We start from the raw sequence: 23,624 nt of genomic DNA on the forward strand, positions 1-23,624 counted from the left end.
CATGCCAAAACATCTCAAGGACCCCGAAAACACCTCAGACCCCAGAGGGTTAATCTAGTTTTTATTCATTTTTATTTCAATGATTGTTATTTTATTGCATCAAGTTAAACTTAAGGAAAATGAGAAATTATATTTCAAGTAACAAAACTTTGTTTATGGCTGTTGAACTGTTCATTGTTAAATAATATTAACAGATACTGATTTTAATAATGTGTTTGTAAAAGTTGACTAACTGTTGATTAATAAGCGTGGTAAGACTTTATTTTACAGTGTCCACGTTAATGCACTTACTAAAGTAATAACAGTAAATTTTGCATAATTACATGCAACTATTCCTGAAGCAAACCCTATAGAACTGATGTTTACAAATGTAAACTAATTGTAAAGTTGCTCTTTAACAAATTGCTTTTGTTCCTCTATTGTAAGTCCTCTTTTTATTGCATCAAGTTAAACTTAAGGAAAATGAGAAATTATATTTCAAGTAACATTTTTAACATTGTTTATGGTGTTTTAGTGAACTGTAATAACCCCGAGTGTGATGGTTTATCATAGATCGCTCGGGCAATGCACGCCAAGATGTCAGGCTGTTTTTGAGCTTCGGTCGGCTTCGTGTTTCCGGTGTGATCTCTAGTTTTTTGAGCCGATTCAGCATGTTGATGCGAGAGGGAACTCTGATTGGTTATTCAGCTTCGCAAATGAGTCGGTGTACGAGAATAAAAGCGAAAGTGATGAAAGCAAGCAAAGAAGTCAAGATTTTACATCTTACCTGAGCTTTCGAAAGCACAAATATTTTCATAATAACATGAGCCGACTGGTAAGCAAGCGCTGCTTTGTTTACGGTTTGTATTTCTGCAGCCCTAGTTTCACTTTCCCTTTTTGAATGAGGAAAATGGACTATCGATACCCGCTGATATAGACGGTTACTTCATTACACACACACGTGTTGGTTAACCGTCGCCTTTCGTCCTGTTAGTGTGTTTAAGTCCAGCTTTTTGTGCTAGTGCTTTGACGTCGGCTTGGTGTGTCCTGCCCCGGGCTTTACAGAACAAGGAGTCACAGCTGTATTTAGCTGCTGTATTCAATTTGTAAGTGTTCAAAATGGGTCTTTGCATTCTGTCGGCAACCATTTTATGGCTGTAAATGAATAATGATGTAACCGTGTGGTTTTACCATGTAATTGCAGTAACACTTTACAATAAGTTTCCATTAGCTAAACAATGAGCATTACATTTGTTGCAGTATTTATTAATCTTTGTGTTAACATTAGTTAATACAAACACAACTGTTCATTGTTAAATAATATTAGATACTGATTTTAATAATGTGTTTGTAAAAGTTGACTAACTGTTGATTAATAAGCGTGCTAACACTTTATTTTACAGTGTCCACGTTACACGCACTTACTAAAGTAATAACAGTAAATTTTGCGTAATTACATGCAACTATTCCTAAAGCAAACCCTATAGAACTGATGTTTACAAATGTAAACGAATTGTAAAGTTGCTCTTTAACAAATTGCTTTTGTCGCCATTTCTGGGCTTCAGTTAAATCATCTCATCAGTTTGTGATATGCAAACCGTCCCTCTTTCTGTCCTGTCATTCTCTAACCTGTAAAGTTCCCAGGTGTCCGGAGTAGGAAAGATCCGAACAAATCCGCCTCTCCTGTCATATTCCTCCTGTACCCTCCGCAGGACTTTCATCTGTCCAGGAGAGAACATGCTGTTCAATATCAAATATGTAAGGAGCAGCCAAGAAGAAGGTGCATGCATCAGCCTGCTATCTGCACATTCCTCACGCAGGCATGGTTTGGCTGAGGTCATGGAAACACCGAGGGCTGTGAGAGATGCTGACCTCTTCTGCTGTCAGGCCCAGTGTGCTCTCCGCTTGCCTCGCGCTGTGTGTCTCTCTCTGAGCCTCTGGGTCGGCACTGTTGGAGGACGGCGGTCTCTGACGCTGGGGATCAGAGGGAATTATTACAAAAATATTACACGCATCATCAGTATTACTACTACTAAAGCGGGTGTATATCAGCGGTGGCGTGTAACGCAGTCACTCCTACTAGCCACTTTGGCAGGTTGAATTTTATAATATACACTTTTCAATTGTAGTCTTTTAAAAAGGCATCTGAAATAACAAAGTAAGTGCAATCTAGTGTTTAGACTATTCGACACATATCGATACTGACACATCTGAAACTCTTCCGCGGGTTACACAATACCAGCGTTCTCTCTCATCTCTCTGAACGCGAGTTACACACAAACAAACACGCATCCCTTTACTCACTCGTTTCATTTGCTCCGGATGAATATTGCTGGTGTTACAGGGCTTGAATTTCGCCGTGGGATTGCGTGTATTCAGCATAATTTTACTCATTCCTGCAGATTTTGTGCTCACACCCAAAGTGCCAAGTATATTGGCTATATAAAACAGTATAATGGGATTATCTGTGCGTCTTAAAGTGACAGCAGCCTAATATACCGGCTGCCAAATTATGAGATATTAAAAATATCAGTAACACTTTACAATAAGGTCTTATTTATTAACTCTAGTTAATGTATTAACTAACATGAACTAACCATGAGCAATACATCTGTTACAGTATTTATTAATCTTTGTTAACGTTAGCTGATAAAAATACAGCGGTTCATTGTTTGTTCATGTTAGTTCACAGTGCATTAACTAATGTTATACCATGGTCTGGGTGAATACTCGATTCTGATTGGCTGCAGGGTGTCCATTAAAAAGTGATAGAGGACAGCTAGTAAAGGAGTTCTGGTGAAGCTGACTGTTTACCGTTCGAAATTAATAAATAAATGCGCTGGCTACATCAGCTGTGAGTAACCATAGCAACAGGCAGTCAAAGTATCCGGTTACAATTTATTGTGTCAAAACAAACATCTAGTTGGCCGTTATACTATGCCTACCTGTGTGTTTTAATTATAGGTTAAAAAAAAACGAAAGTGTAACGCCCATGGCTAGACAAGCCTAACTTACATGAAAAAAAAAACGTGAACTTTCTGGCTCGTAAGTTAGCTAAACTGAAGGGTTCTCCGAGCTGAGCGGACTATAAATATCTCCGGTTGCTAATGTTGTGGCAAAAATTCATCTCAAACAAACATCACTGCGTAAGAGACACTCATAGTCAAATTATATAAAATAGAAGTATTTATTCTTGCAAGAATAGGAGCAGTCTAATACACAGTTGTTACCCTGTGCAGAAGAGTGACACACCCCCAGACAGACTGAACTAGCTTTTATCTTAGTTTCAAGGCCTTCTTCCCCCCAGAGCCTTCCTCCCAGTAGTTTTCCATAGACGTCACTAGTTGGCCCAATAAGCCCCCCCCTGCACCAAAATGGCCTTCTGACATCTAGGTCAGAGGTCCTGTTCGTCTGTTCTCTGGAGTGTCTCCCTCTTCTGCCTCCCCAGGTACATAAACAGAATCTTCTCTCACTACAAGTGAGACACACATGTGACATTCTTTGAATCATCTATATTTCACTAAAGATCAATGAATATCATTAAAATTGCCACTACAACTCCTCACTTTTTATCATTCTGATTACCCATAATCACAATAATAAACAATAAAACAAATTTTAAGTCATATCATCACACTTATACTCTTTATCTCTGATTTTTGCATAAATGATCACTCTCCTTGAACCTGTGAAGAAAAGTTTAGAATGAAGAAGCATAAGGCTGTTTTTGTTGGGGAAAGGCCCCGTAATATTTTAGCTAGCAAGTAAACATTTTTACGACGCCGGGCTAAACGAGAAATCACTGTTCCTGCGCTCCTGTAAACAGACCCTCAGTCACGCCAGTAAGGAAAAAGGTAGTTATAACATAGTAAGGAAACAAACAGATAAAAGTATAATAAAAATCACTCAGTTTCAAACCCTATCTTTGTACGCCATCTCGTAACACGGATGACCGCTGCTTTTAACCCTCTTTAAATCTTTTGCCCTTAATCTTTCTCAGAAAATAAACAAATAGAAGAAAAACAAACAGAACATACATTTAACACATATCTCACTGTAGCTCCCGCTACATGTATCGTCACATAATTTTGTTCATCCTTGGGATAGACTGTCATTTTTCACCAATTGAACAGACAGCATGTTTCACCTGTCACTGTAATCATATTCACCCATGAATAACAAAATTATTAGAATAACAATCCTAACTCCTATCATTAAGCCTTTTCCATTAATCTACGCCCATCTCCATATTTCACCTCGGTTTTCCTAACCATATTGTGTTCACTTCTAATTCAATTTAGTAAGCTCTATTTAATGCCATATTTAACAAAATCTAACCAGAGAAGTCTTAGTCTATTTGTGCTCAGTGTTCCCTCCCTGGGGAAATCATGGTATTTTCTCAGTTTTTTCAATATCTAAAACATACATTTTTTCCCCCATACTTTCCTAGTTCTACAGAAAACCGGTGTATCAAATTTCGCAAGCTTGCTTTTGAGACATCCCCATACTGGCTGTTTTTTTGTTCTCTGTGGATTTCTCTTCAACGCGCGTTTTCTTTAATCTGTTAGGCGTCCCAAACAGATCCGACTCTTTTCTTTTAACCCAAATCGGTCGGGTTGCACTATTAGTGCCCTCCTAATTACGGTTTACCAAAAAATTCTGGTTCCCCCTAATTAGCCTCAGTACCTAAAAACAATTTGCTCCGTCGTGGAACAACTAATTTTCAGGGTACCTATCTGTTTGAAATCTCTTGATCTGTTACAGTTCTCACTTAATCCCAGATTATTTATCTGCTTGAAATTTCTTGTTCTGTTACAGACCTCAATTAATCTCAGATTTTTCCCTCGTATCTGTTTGAAATCTCTTGATCTATATAGATCTCAATTAATCTCAGATTACGTACCACAGAAACAGCCTTCAGCCAATATGGTTCAATTTCACTCTTCTCCCCACTTAAACTGAATTTAATTAACTTACCCAAAAGAAAATAAATTGAACTGTCTCTTACCAGAGATGCTTCTGTTGCCACCGGGTTCTTTAGATTCCAGTGGTCGATTCTCCCGGCCCTGATATCGGTCGGCCCCTCTCTCTCAAGTTTACGAGGTAGAGCTGGAACTTACTTAGTCCAGGTGGCCAAACACCGTCCGATCTCAGGTCCAGGAGGCACGTCCAAGGAATATCACTTCTGACACCAAAACTGTTGTGGCAAAAATTCATCTCAAGCAAACATCACTGCGTAAGAGACACTCAGAGTCAAATTATATAAAATAGAAGTAACGGACGAGTTGGTGATTTGAGCAATCCCTTAACAGAAATGCCTTATCGTCTATAGAGCCGCAGCGCTGTTATATAGTAGAAACTGTTAAATCCACTGTAGTAGTTGCATCGCATACACACTGCTTTCACATGCTGTTTAAAAGAGATGTAATTATTAACCTTACACACATAACCAGTCCTGCACCATTTGTGCTACAGACACGATCAACAACACACCTCATAAACCCTCTAAAGCTCATTTCTGGATCGTGTGCTTAATGTGTGCATGGTCTGAATTCACTGGAAATATGTAGCTCTAAAAATAAAACACTTCATTATAAAGATAAAATTGCCTCAGTCTTGATGGATTTGGTGTTATGGCTGTGATTCAGCCGTAGATAATCATTATATAGAGCCATATCGCACGGCTACGAGTGTGATATTGCTTATATACAACAGTTCAAGTATTTAAAGTCCCCCTGAAGTAAAATATTTAATTTTAAATGACATATTTAAATGTTTTTATCCTTGGAAAAAATTTCTTCATGTCTTAAAATATCTTGAATGTAACTCGACACCCTTGCCTCATTTAGTATACGTGGTTCTATGAATATGCAAATGAGCCCCGCCTCCACTCACTCACTCAGCTCAGAGATCCACTGGTTGACGATCACACGTTGATCTGATTGGTTACAAGGTCGTTTGTGACGTCAGAAACACCAGCGATTTCAAACCGTGTTTTTGAGACTGTCTTTGGTTCACTGCAGTTTTAAGCAGAAAATACTCAGCAATGCTGTCGACTTATGAACTTACACATGGTGTGTCTTAAAGCATATTAAAAACACCACATACACACATAAACAACATTAAAGCTTGGTTTCACCACAGGAGGACTTTAATACACTTACAAAATGACCATAGCGACAGTATTTCGCCCAGCGAACGGCAATGGCGGAGGAGAAACTGTCTTTATGAGTGTGTTAGTAGACTTTTCAGTAACTACAGATTCATTGAGGAATGAAACAAGGTTTTTAACTTTGCACAGCACCTTACGAGTCTCAACAGACAAACAACGCAGTCACGGGGTCAATGCATTGAACAGCGCTGATGTCTGTCATGTGAAATCCCCTGAACTCTTGAAGGGATGCTATGACAAAGATATCGCCGCACACGGACATGGCAAACTGATTCATTATTTGTTCGCATTTATGACTTGACCTAGAGAATGAAAGCTATACCAGACGCATGCAGGTAATCACACACACTCTCTTCTCTCTTTCTTTCTCATAATACTCAACTTAGTAATACTATACATAATAATAACTTAACTTAAGCAGTCTATTCCTTAATTGCTAGTTCTAAGGTGATGTTTTCGAATTAGTAACAGAGGCTTGGGCTCAACTATTAAATTGTCAACTTGATATTTGAATCTGTGGTGGAAGAAAGTAGGTTTTTTTTAAAGACACTCCATGATTGCATCTCATTCATTTAAATACTTGCTCCGCCGAACTGTTGTATAAAAGCAATGTCAGGTTCGATATAGCTCTATATCACTTGGTCAGGTTCGCAAAATTATTAAAACTAGAAAGTGCAGTTGTACTATAACAATGGGGTATCAAGCAACTCAAAGATTTGGTAACACTTTACTTGAAGGGGTGTGCATAAGACTGACATGACACCTTCATAATCATGAATATGAAGGAGGTTTTATGCATGTTTATGACAACTGTCATTAAGTGTCATTTGCTCAATTATGACATTTTTAATGCAAATATGACATTGTTTGAGATGTCTTTGTTATGACAACTTGACATAAACCAATTCATCATAACCTGTCAGTGTCTTGGTCAAGACAATTTGACATTACCAAAACAACATAAATTGTCATAAATATGTCATAAACATGACATAGCAGATTAATTATCAAACTTAAGAAACTTTAGCTTTATGGGTTAACATTACATTAAACTGTCAGGTGGCTGGTTTTGACATTGGCTGTCATGAGGCCGTTATAACTGTGTCATGAATATGTTTCTTGACCTCAACTACAGTGGTACACATTGAATTTGTCATTAAAATGTTATAATGGTCTTATGACAGCCAATGTCAAAACCAACCGTTGGTTGTAATGTAATGTAATGGCCAACAGTTGAATGTAAAGTTAACTCATAAAGCTAAAGTTTCTTAAGTTTGACAATTAATCTGGTATGTCACGTTTATGACATATTTATGACAGGTTGTGTTGTCTTGATAATGTCAAGTTGTCATGACAAAGACACTGACAGGTTATGATGTATTGGTTTATGTCAAGTTGTCATGACAAAGACATCTCAAACAATGTCATATTTGCATTAAAAATGTCATAATTAAGCGAATGACACTTAATGACAGTTGTCATAAACATACATAAACCCCATGTGTCATGTCATGATTATGAAGGTGTCATGTCAGTCTTATGCACACCCCTTCAAGTAAAGTGTTACCAAAGAGGGTAATCAGCAGTACCCTAATTACCTCTACCTATATAACCTGCACATAAGCCTCAAACACTCAGCCGATCCACGGCACGGCTCAAAAAGGGGAGTTTGATACATCAAGCTGGATCACGTTGGTTTATGCTGGGGGGAAACCCAGTAAATGGACAGGGAAATCAGCTCCTTAACGTATTGTTTGTTAGCGGAGGAGAGCTGTCTCCCAAATCCACCATGCAATTCCCTAAATCCTTTTCATCATATTGATATGAAACAGCTGCTTCAAATTTTGCCAGCCAGTTTGATGGGTTGCTGAGGAGTCCCACCCAAACTGTCTGTGCGCCAAAAATTACGAGTCCATTATAAGCATTTGGAACCAATAACACAATCTAGTGACCAGGGTGAAACTCACGAGCCTCTGAACACTAGTTGCTTATCTCAAGCTTATTATCCTGGACCAATGCCGTACACACGCTTGACCAACAAATTAATTCAAGCAATTTGAAAAATGAACAAATAAATTGTCTGCCTTTGTAAAAATTGGGGCATGAAATTGAAAAGTATAGCAGTTTATATCATATAAATGACCATGACAGTGAAGCCAACAGGACTTCCCTATTGTCATAGAATTAGAATGATTGTTAAAATGTTATATTTATTGTTATCATTATAGTTATCGTATTTTGTGTGAGCAGGCTTTTACTAATCCTTTTTAAAAATACTGGTTATTGATAAGTGAGCCATACCTTAATTTTGGTCTAGCTAAGACACACTAGAAAATATAGCTGAAAAAAAGCAGAAATTAATGGGAAATGTAATAATCCCATAAACTCCATCCAATTTTAGTGTGATATACATACATAGAGAATGTATACAAATATTTATTTCATTTGGTAAAAGATTGTTGAGTAATTTGATAAACCTTTTGATCAAAAAGCTGAAGGTCTAAAACAAATTTGTCTGGGTCAAAGTGAAGGGAATTGTGGGTCCGATTTCAAGTATGTATAGCTTAATTAAATCCAGAAGGCAGCCACAGTACTAATCAATCTCATAATCGATGAAGTCTGTTGACCCCTGGGGGTCACAGTGGCATCATCAAGTTTTAACATCTTTAGAAAATAATAATCATAGACTAGAAAGAGCACAATGACAGAGATCATCTTAGTTAGATTAGTGCCATCTATTCCTACTGACTTTTGTCTTGCGCAGACACACCTAAATGCTGAAACATGAAGGTTTTTCTTATTATTATTATTATTATTATTATTAAAACAAAACCAGGTTGTTTAAGTAAGCAATAAGGTACTCAAGGCTGTGCTGTATCGTGAATAAGCCATGCCTGTTAGTTATTAATGATACAGCACTAGCCTCGAGTACCTTATTGCTTTTATAAAATGGTTACCACACAATACAAATATTAAAGCCAAAAAATATGTATCAATGCAACTTTCATGAAGTAAAATCAGTAAAAGCCTTCCTTCCGCTGGAAAAAATAGTCCCTGACCGCGAACAACAACAGAAGTTACATTATTTCGCCGTTAGATGGCAACAAAGTGAGTCAGTCAGTAGTAATATTTAATATATATTTATATTTATATTGAAAGGACTGAAACTTGTTGTGAACACTGAGAAGTAAGACGCAACTGACAAATGACTAGCTTGTCATAGCTGTGTTTTATAGTGAATAAAACACAGCTATTGACCAATCAGAACCAAAGACTGGAACTAACCGTTTTATAATAATCATCATGACTGGCCTAATAGTCACGTGTTGCTCGGGTGTATATCCTAAACAAGGAAAACTATATAAATCAGGTAAAGTGTGTGTATGTTTACCTGAGGCTTCTGGGTAGGATTCTTCACTCTCGAGTCCAGCCCAGCTCTGTCAGTGCGCAGCTGTCGTGATAAAGGGTCCTGACACACGAAACCTGAGGGCAACAAACAGCTGTGTTCAGGCAAAAGTGTACTTTGATGATGATCTACACACGATAAGTTATTCATCATTTTTTTATTTCTGTGTGTAGAAAACCAGCAGAGCAAATACTGGAGCAGACAGTCAGAAAAAGTTGAAATCATATCAAATCAAATCAAATATTTAGTTTGGTGCCTCGTTAGAAGTTCTACAGTATTTCTCGCTGATGTACACTACCGTTCAAAAGTGTTTATGAAGAAATTAATACTTTTATTAATACATTAAATCAATCAATCTTTTCTATTTCAAATACTGTTCTTCAAACTTTTTGTTCATCAAAGAACACTGTATTATGGTTTCCCTACATTCATGATGTAATGATAATCATAAATGTTTCTTGAGCATCAGCTCCTCATATTAGAGTGATTTCTGAAGGATCATGTGACACTGAAGACTGGAGTAATGATGCTGAACATTCAGCTTTGATCACAGGAATAAATTACACTTTACATGTAATAATTTAGCAGACAATAGAAGCAGTTAAATCAACAAAAGAACACACTGTAAGTTGTTGTTGTTGTTGGTATTAGTGTTAGTCAATTAGTATTAGTATTAATGGATCTAGTGTTGACAAAAAAGATGCGTCTTTAACAGTTTCTTTAAAATGCTCGGGTTAGGCAGGTCATTCGCTTATTTTCAATATATTCATATAGAAAACTGTTATTTTTTTAGATCAATTTGTTAAGTGTTAGTTAACTACATTAATTAACTTGAACTTACAATGAAAAATACTTCTAAAACATGTATTAAGCTTAGTTAATGTTCGTTTTAATACATTATTAAATCAAAAGTTGTATCTGTAAATATTATTTAATAGACCTGAGCTGACATGAACTAACAATGAAGTTGTATTTTTGTAACAAATATGAATAAATACTGTAACAAATGTAATGTTAGTTAATGCATTAACTCATGTTCACTAATGGGACTTTTACCAAAATTGAAGACGAGTTTATCAGTTCTCCCACGGCAAGATATGTTTGAAATGGATGTAAAGTAATCATCAGAAATGCGGATCACACAGATGCTGCCATAAACACGAACAAGATCAAATACAGCATCACTGAGCTGAGATCAATCGTTACAGTGAGCGTTTCTTTCTCTGGCGTCAGATTGAGAGTTGTTGGAGTGGTGTCAAGCGATTGCACAAGCACAACACAACTTTGCCTTGAGCAATGATTATTTTCATGAGCTCTGCAGAGGTGTTTTCTTCAGCCAAACTGTGACAGTTCAATGACTCATGCAAGCGTCTAAAACAATCCCTCCATGTAAGCCATCTAATGCTAACGAACCCTGCCTGCGGGGAACTCTTTAAAGCTGTGGTGAGCATGCAGGGTATTGATTTCTCTTCAGGCACGTCACATGTCAAATTTCATGGTCGGAAAAATGTGACAAAACCACCAGCAGTCAGCAATGCCTCATTAGTGATTTGTGATCCTTGAGCAATATAGATTTAGCGAGAGAGACAGAGAGGCTAAACCTAAGGCCCTTCCAAATCACATTTTAATTATTTTTCCAAATTCTGTGTTTTCTATTGAATTTTTCTAGGTTGTGTGTTTTATGATACAAAAATGTCTTCTCAAAAACAGTGGTAATCACACATGCATAAAACTTATATTCCTATATATACTTATATATACACTGTACCTACACTCACCTAAAGGATTATTAGGAACACCATACTAATACTGTGTTTGACCCCCTTTCGCCTTCAGAACGGCCTTAATTCTACGTGGCATTGATTCAACAAGGTGCTGAAAGCATTCTTTAGAAATGTTGGCCCATATTGATAGGATAGCATCTTGCAGTTGATGGAAAATTTGTGGGATGCACATCCAGGGCACGAAGCTCCCGTTCCACCACATCCCAAAGATGCTCTATTGGACTGAGATCTGGTGACTGTGGGGGCCATTTTAGTACAGTGAACTCATTGTCATGTTCAAGAAACCAATTTGAAATGATTCGAGCTTTGTGACATGGTGCATTATCCTGCTGGAAGTAGCCATCAGAGGATGGGGACATGGTGGCCATAAAGGGATGGACATGGTCAGAAACAATGCTCAGGTAGGCCGTGGCATTTAAACTATGCCCAATTGGCACTAAGGGGCCTAAAGTGTGCCAAGAAAACATCCCCCACACCATTACACCACCACCACCAGCCTGCACAGTGGTAACAAGGCATGATGGATCCATGTTCTCATTCTGTTTACACCAAATTCTGACTCTACCATCTGAATGTCTCAACAGAAATTGAGACTCCTCAGACCAGGCAACATTTTTCCAGTCTTCAACTGTTCAATTTTGGTGAGCTCTTTCAAATTGTAGCCTCTTTTTCCTATTTGTAGTGGAGATGAGTGGTACCCGGTGGGGTCTTCTGCTGTTGAAGCCCATCCGCCTCAAGGTTGTGCGTGTTGTGGCTTCACAAATGCTTTGCTGCATACCTCGGTTGTAACGAGTGGTTATTTCAGTCAAAGTTGCTCTTCTATCAGCTTGAATCAGTCGGCCCATTCTCCTCTGACCTCTAGCATCAACAAGGCATTTTCGCCCACAGGACTGCCGCATACTGGATGTTTTTCCCTTTTCACACCATTCTTTGTAAACCCTAGAAATGGTTGTGCGTGAAAATCCCAGTAACTGAGCAGATTTTGAAATACTCGGACCGGCCCGTCTGGTGAAATACTCGGACTCGGACCGGCCATGCTCAAAAGTGCTTAAATCATCTTTCTTTCCCATTCTGACATTCAGTTTGGAGTTCAGGAGATTGTCTTGACCAGGACCACACCCCTAAATGCATTGAAGCAACTGCCATGTAATTGGTTGATTAGATAATTGCATAGATAAATCCTCCTTCATGAAACTTTCACAAATATACGAGTACATTCAAAGTAATTTGCACGTAAAGCGGACTTTCCCGAAAACTCAACTCTGGATTCACAAACACTTTGTAAACATCAGTTTAGACGTGTGCATGTTGTTGTTGATGAGTTCCGATCATTTGTATATAAGGCGCACGTGCAAGCTCATTCAATTAGCATAATCCCCGTCTATGAATTACAACTACGCAAATTACGTGTCCAGGAACGCTGTGGAATCTTCTGGACTCTCTTCTCAGTTTTGGCTCCATTATATTGCAATAGAGACTAATGTCATATGCCAAACAATAAATATTCAATTAACGTGCGTCCACCAAATGTCTGTTGCTCTTCTGGCCAGATGGTGGCGCTAGAGAGCGCTTTGGAGGCGAGGGTTTTTACAGCGGAGACGCTTTGGCTGCTATGACTTATGAAATGAATGTAAAAATGCAGTAACCAGAAATATTAACTTTTCAATTGTTGTTTAGACGTTGTACAAGTGGGATGGTTGGTCGGTGTAGTATTTGTCCCGCCCCTCCCAACTGTGATTGGACGGCTGGGTAAAAAGTGACAGTGACGAGCGCTGCGTTTTAGCCAAAGTTGAACAGTTTTAGCTAAAAAAATAAATAAAATAAAAAGGCACACGAACATCGTGAAATATGAAATATTATTATGCTACATAGTGCATCAAATGCAGTGTCATTAGTTTGCCTAAAAGAACAGAACGTTTTAATGTTTTAGTGTGGTAGGGAGCAGGTGTACATTTCTTTCCTACCAACTAACATTTTAAAAATACGAACATTTTCATTGATCCGTAAATTTACTTCAGAGCGGCTTTACTTTACAAACGCTTTACACAAAAATTTGTTCAGCTTGTGTTTCATGAATGAGGCCCATTGTGTGATATTCCTTAATGTTTAATAACTATACTCTACTATAAAAGAGTAATATATTCCTGTCACATTTTCTTCAAGTTAAACTGAACTTTTATTTTGGCGGATTGTAGTGAAGAGCTGTGAGTTTGTGTGTGTGTCTGCCGATAGTTTTCTCAGATGAAATGGTGAAATGCTGCTGAAGATTAGGTTTGTGTGTTTATGTGTAGATGAGCGTCACACATGACTGAGTTTGTGTAGTAGAGCAAACTGAGACTTCAATAGCTGTGTTTTTGTGTTTTAATATTAACCCTCTGGGGACGGATTGGGCGGTACCGCCCAAAATGGCATACTTTTACAAATGTGTAATTATCTTAAAAACTATTAATGATAGAGAGCTGCGGTCTTTTATACCGTCTTCCTCAGATTCCGCTGAAAACAGTGATAACTTACCCGGCTTGTAAATATACACACTTCCTTGTTGCGCAATACCACTATGTAAAGGGCCAATGAAATCAATGTTGTTTGGCAGATTCCGCGAACAACAACCAATGGAAAAATTGCCAATGGAGAAATATTTTTCTTACCCAATCAGAGGAAGGTTACCATGACGTATCTAGCAAATCAGAGGACTCTGTAGCCTTGCAAGGGGTGGTACTATATAGTTAGGGATATGACGCAAACAGCGTTGAATGGAGAGAAGGAGAGAGAGCGAACGGAGGCTTACGGAGCGGATTATCAGAGATTTATATGAAAGAGAGACAGAACAATTATAATATATATATATATATATATTAGGGGTGGAACGGTTCATGTATTCGTATCGAACCGAAACGGTACGGGCGTCACGGTTCGGTGCACGAATTTACACGGAGAATACACGGTATAAATAAAATAAAAAACTTGCGTGCAAATTAATTAATGTAATGCGGAACTACTGTTAGATATGCGGGTTCTTTAGGGACACATAATCTGTACTATCGGCTTAGCTCTGAACGCGCGTTCACTTCAAACGTTGGCTACGCGCGTCCTATTCGCTTTGGACTAGCGTCGAACTAGACGCGAATTTGAAGCTCTATTCGCGTTTGGTGTGACCGCATAATGAACAGGCTGCGATGTCAAGATTGCAATGATGGAGAGTGTGTGTGTGTGCGCGCGAGAGAGAGAGAGAGGCGCGCGGGCACGATCGAACTGTGTGAGAGAGAGAGAGAGAGAGAGAGAGTCATTTTGTTTATACAGATTACAGATCATTAAACCTGCAAAGTGTTTACTTATATTTGTGTACACTCGCAATAAAACACAACATTGTGCTTTTGTCACACTGTAAACTCTTGTCAAACTGTAACCTACAACTGTCACCCAACCAAAATCACATACACACTGTTTTAAAAGCAAAACATATTTATCCAACTCCATTTCAAAACAGTCTGTCTTTTGGACATTCATCATATTGCATTGGTTTTCATTTCTTGTCCTCGGAGCACTAATCTTACACATTCAACATTGATTAAAAAAGAAAATCGAATGCGTTTTTAATTGGTGGTATTATTTTATACAGAAATCAATTATTTATAATTCAGATGAGAATAATGTTACATTGCCAATTAATAATGTTAATTAAAATTAAGGAAAACAAATATATTGATCTGAAATATAGCAAAATAATTTTAAATGAATAGTACAATTACCAAACATATCGCAAGGTCTTTTTGTCTTTTTATTAATTTATTTAATAAACTAATTATATAAAACTATTGTCAGTGCACAACAAATAAACTGGTTCTATGCCTTTATTAATAAAACTTATTTAAAAAATACAATGCCTTCTGCATTTTTGTTTTGCTTTTTCCCTCCATTGTACCGAAATCGTACCGAACCGTGATGTCTGAACCGAGGTATGAACCGAACCGTGACTTCTGTGTACCGTTCCACCCCTAATATATATATACACACATACAATTATAGCATTATTTATTGTTTTAGCACTTTTATGATGGCAAGCAGTAAACTATTTACGGTGGAACAAGCTCTGGAACAATTACTGGAGAGTGACGAGGAGAAAGCATTGCTTAGAAAATTCTAAGCATTCCTAAGAAAAACGCCTAGGACTATTTGTAAATAAAGTTAAATTTTTCATTGTTCTTTACACATTTTATTTAACAATTACACATGTCTGTCAAGCAAAGGCTTTGACAAATATATTTTTTGTTCAAAAACTGTTCACTATTGTTGTGTGATGTGTGATTTTCAGAAATGACAAAAATCGAATTTCCGTTTTTGAAATTCTCTAGTTTATAGTACATTTTTCACTCATACTTCCTTTATAAACACATTACATGCATGCTTATGTTAGCTTAGGGTCTTCTGAATCTATAGATACCAAACACATAGTGTTCCATCGCCATTACATATGGTTTATAAGGCCAAATGTAAAAATAGAGAAAACGGACCAAAAAGGGCTTAGTCCCCAGAGGGTTAAAAGACACTAGTCCATATCACCATTTGATTAACTGTGTATCCCTACTTTTGATTATTTATCCAAAATTTGCCAAATTCTGTAACATTCTGTGTTATACTGGATTCAGCGATTTCATATGCGTTTTCCGCATCGTAAAAATCATAGAGTCCTATAAAACCTCATGTCAGGGAGGAAAGCACAACTCTCCATCCTCTTAACCGGTCATTACTTTACACCAAACAAATGTGACCCACATGACAAAAGCCACGGCCACAGGCAGTAACCTGCAGTTATGGGTGTTCTGTGGTCTGAAAATGTGACCATACAAGAACATTTACAACATGAGACTGAGGTGAAGTGGTAGAGGACTGTGAACTGAGAAACTCACCCACAAGAGAAAACATATCGGAGATCATGCTGGCCTTTATCTTCAAATCAAGAGGAGCATCACTAGAAATATAAAAAGAGGGGGGGGGGGGGGGGGGGGGGGAGTATTAGTGCATTGTTATATAAACCTTGTGGGCCAATGAACTGTTCTGATTTACAAGCCTTTCAGACAACACAGCACACTCTAACACTGATTCTCCCGTGAAAAACAAAATAAGATATTGGGCAGAATGTCTAAGCTGCTCATTTCCATCCAGTGAAATTGAATGGTGATTTATACAGTGTCAAGCTGCAAAAATGTTTTTTCTTTTCAGTGTTTTTAAAATTTTGAAGTGAGTCAAACAGGCCCAGCGTGTTTCGTCCCGATTGGCCTCCGTTAACCTTGTCCGACAGCCGCTAGAACTTCACTGGCCGACGGCAGCGGTGTTTGAGTCATTTTTTAAGTCAATCGGACTGACTGTTGCGAAGCTATAGCCGTTTTCGTGTTTGTTTGTTTTTTCATTTTATCCTCCTTATTCCTACGCCCCATGACGCTTTGCGCGAATTATGGGTGTAACTTCCGTTAAGCTGTAAACAATCAGTGAAAGGCTCGCTCTATGAACGCAATACGTTAAAAAAGTGTCATAATGAGATGACATTAATCGACTCACCCTTCAACCATCGAACATTAAAATGAAATTTAAAAGCGTAAAAGAATCAACAAGGCACTTTCAACAGAACAAATAGCCCCAAAAGCACGAGTCCTTGTCCTTTTTCATACTTTTACAGCGGATTGCAAAGGAAAAAAAGAAAATAAACATGAGGAAAAGAAAGCAGCGACTGAAAAGAGCTCTTGCCGTAGATATTCTTGTTATAACATGTCACGTTAAAATACCAAGTATAACGTTATTCTCATGATGTCTGAAAATAAATCATGAAGGAAAACTGATAGCTCATCCAGTCAAACTGACGGATCAGCTTTATTTGTAGGGCAAGCTTATGATTTGAAATGATTCGTTTCAGCCTTTTTGAATGGAAGTTCCCCAAACCGGAAGTGCCGCCCATAATTCAAAACGCAGTAAGCTCGTCGGGAATAAGGTGGATAGCACTAAATGGCCAGTCGCGACCACAGACCGAGCCCATACATAGGTGTACCAAGTTTGCTGAAATTATCTCATTTCGTTCAAAAGTTATAGCCGTTTTACTAAAAGTGTCCACGCCCACTTTGAAAGTTTTGGCATCCCGTCGCAGAAGTGAATCAAAACGTCGGATTTTTGGATAATTCTTGGCAACCAGACTAAAGAGAATCTTTATGCAATGGTTCAGATCAAGCAAAAAAATAGTTTGCAAAAGAAGGTTTTTCGAAAAATCCAAAATACCCTAAAATTTTGCAGATCAAATCCGAGACATGCGCTACGCTACGCGCTTGAACCCCTAAAAATCCAAGAGAGCAAATGCATCGTATCAGCTTGTGACACACGAACAATACCGGACTATGACAATCTGAATGTCATTGCTGAACATCTTGACAATGTTCATTAGTAGTATTAGAAAATTGAATGTCAGTGGTGAGAGAGAGTTGCCAGGGATAACCCTTCGCTCTATGGCTTTCACCAGTCTTTACGCAACCACTAGCATGGAAACGCAGGTTGGCTTTCTAACCCTTCATTTCAACTCCCAAGAAGCAGACGATGACTGTTCGGTATGTTCATACAGTTGATGATGATGGAATACTGTCAAATGATGGCGGTTGTGGTTGCCTCACTTGGTTGCAATATCTTAACGCAGAGCATCAAAGCTTCGGATCCAGTTTTGGACATGTCTAGACCTGAAAACATCCAACTGAGTAGATCTTTGATGGCCGACCAAATCACCTGTAACGGGAAATCCTTCCTCTCGTCTGGTGTCACGCTTTGAAATAGGCTTTTCTTGGAGGCTTCGATTTGATCCCACCACTTATGAAAGACACTGTGGCATAGATCGGCGAGTTCATAAGGAATGCTCGAGATGTTCTTTACACCATATTGAGTTTTACACGGATAAAAATGAGTCTTTTAAAATGGCATGCACTTTATAAAAGTCCTGGAACTCACAACTTTCGCATCTGTTTTATGGAGTTTTTGTCTACTGAAAGCGTTTTGGAAAGTCTTTCATCAGCTCAATAATTTGCATTTTGTTAATCTACTGTACAGTCCATTGAACCCACTGTACTTCAAGGTAACACTTTAGTTTAGGGTCCAATTCTCACTATTAACTAGTTGCATATTACTAGGATATTGGCTTTTTATTAGTACTTATAAAGCACATATTAATGCCCTATTCTGCATGATCATATTCTACATCCCTTAATCACACAATACCTAAACTACCGTTCTAACTATTAATAAGCAGTAATTATGAGTTTATTGAGGCAAAAGTCATAGTTAATATAGTTAGTTAATAGTGAGAATTGGACCCTAAACTAAACTGTGTTCTAGATCACTGTCAAAATTGCATTTCTATATTTGCCTAAAATTCATTGTTTGAATGGAAGTATGTGATGAAAATTTAAAGTGCAAAACGGCATGATCTCAAACTGCACTTGCCTGTAAAACACAGGCAGAACACAAACACCCAAAAGCTAGGAAGAAGCAGTTATTGTACACATCAGCATACACATAAGAAAATGGAAAAATCAAAGGATTTGTGTGTGTGTGTGTGTGTGTGTGTGTTGCTCACCATGCCAATGAGGGAGAGAGGTTCACTTCCAAGAGCCACGGTTTGAGGTTGGAATCAATGAGAACGTCGAAACCATACAGTTCTGCGAATTGAGACACACACACGGGTGAATGGGAGGACACACACCACACAGAGGCGGCCAGTGCTACTGAGAGCCGTCTGTGAATGTAAATGAACAGATTAAAGCAGTAATGGAAGAAGAAACACAGGCCACATACACATTAAAAACCTCTTTAACATACAGAAGTAAATCCTCTAAATGATGTCTCTCCTGATAGTGTTAGTGTCCAGAAAGTTTGCATTCACTGCACTTTCAATACTAATCGAATTTTGGATATTTTGATAAATTATGACATAAATATTATCTAGCATGTCAGAAACGCTGTGTGACGTCACTGAATTAGCAGCTAGTTTAGTTTTAAAAACGATGCAGATTTATTGTAAATGAATTTTTGTTGGTGTTTAATGTGAAAATGTTTAATGTGTTTTTGACCCAAGTAACCTTGTATTTTAATAAATATGGTTATGACACCAGCAAAATTTCACAATTCTCGATTCAATCATACACAATAAAAACTGCTAGCCTAACTAATATAAAGTTTTTTTAAGACAAATAAACAGTCGGTAATAAAATAAGAACAAATAAACAAAATACAAGCGGCAGCACAAATAAATACAATAAAACAAAGATACAAAATAAATAAACAGTGCTTTAAAATGTTCAAGTAGGTCATAACTGTCACGGATGTGTGTGTACACACATGAATAAAGTTACAAGCGTAGTTTAATAACAAGTGCTCCAAAAGACAGACAAGCATTAACTCAACACATACGAGTGAGAGCAAAGGCACAACTTAAGTAGCGACCACAAACAAGGTAATGTTGTGAAAATTGTAAAAAAAAAATTTTTTATAAAGAATGGTCAAAGCTCAGGCTTGTCATGTATTTGGCTTTTTATTCTTGGATAAGAATGGTGAAGACCCCCATACTGAGATATAATTTAAGTTTTCTTATTGTGGAAAAAGCATTTTCTGTGATTGACCAGATTTTAGCAATAACAAAGATAACTGATGGATCCTTTATAATAATACGTTATGGTACAACTACAGTGCAATGCAAATAGTAAATATAACATAAAGTGAGAAGTAATAGTAAAGAGTTTAGTCAATAAAATAAACAAATAGTATACAGCAAATAAAATAGTAATGAATAGTATAATTATATAATATCATAAGTACAATAATACAATCATAAAAATATTGATAATAGCATATAGTTTATTAATAATACTATAATAATAGCAATAGAATAAGAATTATCAATTACAGAATAAGTTAAATAGTGACATTTTAATATTTAACTCTTTTTGTTAAATTTCAGTTTTATAGATCAGTAATAGCCATTATAACAGAAGTAGCTTCAGTCAAACATACAGCAGGATACAACGTTAAAATAGCCTAAATATAAAGTTATGAAACTTCACTTTGCCCTCAGCCAAAACAATTTACTAGGGAACCATTTATAGATTAATGAGACCAAAGATCGCCCCTTAGATATACACATCAAGACGAATTATATCTCATGTTTAACCACTAGACTACAGACATCCGAGTCAGCGGGAAAACTTCAGAAGCACTGGCCGAGGTACGGCTGTTCCAGGCGGGGTAGACGAGCGCTGAGCGCATCTTACAACTCCGAAAGCGTCAGATCAAATTTTTAAATAGGCGCTATCTTTATAAACAAACCACATATTTGAGCTTTAAACAACTACATTGTCGACTGAAAAACTATTAAAACTACATTTTGTGACACAATAACAGTAGTATTTTTAAATGTAACCTCTGAACGTTACTATTACTAATTAAATCATGACCAAATACAACCAAAAACAAACGTTCAGTCTTGCTTGTGAAAGGTAATTCCTCGAAAGCTGTTTTCAATTGTGTGGCGATGTGTACAGCCCCAAACAGCGCACAAAACAGGCATTTTTCTCAATTCCTGATATGAGAGGTATGGGAAAGTTGCCATCCCCAACATGGCGGCGCCGTTGACGTACCCTGCAGCGGCCAATAGGGCGTCTATGTATTTATTATGTCTATGCGAGAGACAACAAATATTTTGATCTCGTTTGAATTGTGCCCTGAATTACACATATGATGTTTGTCAATTTAAAAGATACATTTTAAAGTCAAGAAAGCCGCAGTTTGATGTAAAACTGTTGAGGTATAAGACTGTGAAAATACGTAATTACAAAGAATACAAACCCCAAAGGCGCACATTTTGTTTCAATGAATGAAGCTAACTTTACTGAAGCTAACTTTACTGAAGCTAAGTTTACTGAAGCTAACTTTACTGAAGCTAACTTTACTGAAGCTAACTTTACTGAAGCTAACTTTACTGAAGCTAACTTTACTGAAGCTAACTTTACTGAAGCTAACTTTACTGAAGCTATCTTTACTGAAGCTAACTTTACTGAAGCTAACTTTACTGAAGCTAACTTTACTGAAGCTATCTTTACTGAAGCTGACTTTACTGAAGCTGACTTTACTGAACCTAACTTTACTGAAGCTAACTTTACTGAAGCTAACTTTACTGAAGCTGACTTTTATGAACCTAACTTTACTGAACCTAAGTTTACTGAAGCTAACTTTACTGAAGCTAACTTTACTGAAGCTAACTTTACAGCTAACTTTACTGAAGCTAACTTTACTGAAGCTTACTTTACTGAACCTAAGTTTACTGAACCTAAGTTTACTGAGGCTAACTTTACTGAAGCTAACTTTACTGAAGCTAACTTTACTGAAGCAATCTATACTGAAGCAAACTTTACTGATGCTAACTTTACTGAAGCTGACTTTACTGAACCTAATTTTACTGAAGCTAACTTTACTGAAGCTAACTTTACTGAAGCTCACTTTACTGAAGCTCACTTTACTGAAGCTCACTTTACTGAAGCTCACTTTACTGAAGCTAACTTTACTGAAGCTCACTTTACTGAAGCTCACTTTACTGAAGCTCACTTTACTGAAGCTAACTTTACTGAAGCTAACTTTACTGATGCTGACTTTACTGAAGCTGACTTTACTGAAGCTAACTTTACTGAAGCTAACTTTACTGAAGCTAACTTTACTGATGCTAACTTTACTGATGCTAACTTTACTGATGCTAACTTTACTGATGCTAACTTTACTGATGCTAACTTTACTGATGCTAACTTTACTGAAGCTATCTTTACTGAAGCTATCTTTACTGAAGCTAACTTTACTGAAGCTAACTTTACTGAAGCTATCTTTACTGAAGCTATCTTTACTGAAGCTATCTTTACTGAAGCTATCTTTACTGAAGCTATCTTTACTGATGCTAACTTTACTGAAGCTATCTTTACTGAAGCTATCTTTACTGAAGCTAACTTTACTGAAGCTATCTTTACTGAAGCTATCTTTACTGAAGCTGACTTTACTGAAGCTGACTTTACTGAACCTAACTTTACTGAAGCTAACTTTACTGAAGCTGACTTTACTGAACCTAACTTTACTGAACCTAACTTTACTGAAGCTAACTTTACTGAAGCTAACTTTACTGAAGCTAACTTTACTGAAGCTAACTTTACTGAAGCTCACTTTACTGAAGCTCACTTTACTGAAGCTCACTTTACTGAAGCTCACTTTACTGAAGCTAACTTTACTGAAGCTAACTTTACTGAAGCTCACTTTACTGAAGCTAACTTTACTGAAGCTAACTTTACTGATGCTAACTTTACTGATGCTAACTTTACTGATGCTAACTTTACTGAAGCTAACTTTACTGAAGCTAACTTTACTGAAGCTAACTTTACTGAAGCTAACTTTACTGAACCTAACTTTACTGAAGCTAACTTTACTAAAGCTAACTTTACTAAACCTAAGTTTACTGAAGCTAACTTTACTGAAGCTAACTTTACTGAAGCTAACTTTACTAAAGCTAACTTTACTGAACCTAAGTTTACTGAACCTAAGTTTACTGAAGCTAACTTTACTGAGGCTAACTTTACTGAAGCTAACTTTACTGATGCTAACTTTACTGAAGCTATCTTTACTGAAGCTATCTTTACTGAAGCTAACTTTACTGAAGCTAACTCTACTGATGCTAACTTTACTGAAGCTAACTTTACTGAAGCTAACTCTACTGATGCTAACTTTACTGAAGCTATCTTTACTTATGCTAACTTTACTGAAGCTAACTTTACTGATGCTAACTTTACTGATGCTAACTTTACTGAAGCTAACTTTACTGAAGCTAACTTTACTGAAGCTAACTTTACTGAAGCTAACTTTACTGAAGCTAACTTTACTGAAGCTTACTCTACTGAAGCTAACTTTACTGAAGCTAACTTTACTGAAGCTAACTTTACTGAAGCTAACTTTACTGAAGCTAACTTTACTGAAGCTAACTTTACTGAAGCTAACTTTACTGAAGCTTACTCTACTGAAGCTCACTTTACTGAAGCTCACTTTACTGAAGCTCACTTTACTGAAGCTAACTTTACTGAAGCTAACTTTACTGATGCTAACTTTACTGATGCTAACTTTACTGATGCTAACTTTACTGAAGCTAACTTTACTGAAGCTAACTTTACTGAAGCTAACTTTACTGAAGCTAACTTTACTGAAGCTAACTTTACTGAAGCTAACTTTACTAAAG

The 23,624-nt window shown here is 37.2% G+C and overlaps 1 protein-coding gene across 1 annotated transcript in view; it reads right to left on the reverse strand.

Annotated features, from left to right (window-relative positions):
* The window catches only part of ttll5 (tubulin tyrosine ligase-like family, member 5), a 188,899-nt gene that overhangs the window by 127,151 nt on the left and 38,124 nt on the right, over positions 1-23,624 (reverse strand). The window contains exons 12-16 of the mRNA XM_056242807.1: positions 18,945-19,026; positions 16,249-16,310; positions 9,543-9,634; positions 1,852-1,953; positions 1,609-1,700 (exon numbers count right to left, since the gene is read on the reverse strand). Of these exons, the coding sequence (XP_056098782.1) occupies positions 1,609-1,700; positions 1,852-1,953; positions 9,543-9,634; positions 16,249-16,310; positions 18,945-19,026 (430 nt within the window). The remainder of the gene's footprint in view (positions 1-1,608; positions 1,701-1,851; positions 1,954-9,542; positions 9,635-16,248; positions 16,311-18,944; positions 19,027-23,624) is intronic.

The sequence above is a fragment of the Rhinichthys klamathensis genome, unplaced genomic scaffold (genome assembly GCF_029890125.1).
Source record: "Rhinichthys klamathensis goyatoka isolate OS25496 unplaced genomic scaffold, OSU_Roscu_1.1 h1tg000754l_1, whole genome shotgun sequence".
Taxonomy (NCBI): Eukaryota; Metazoa; Chordata; class Actinopteri; order Cypriniformes; family Leuciscidae; genus Rhinichthys; species Rhinichthys klamathensis.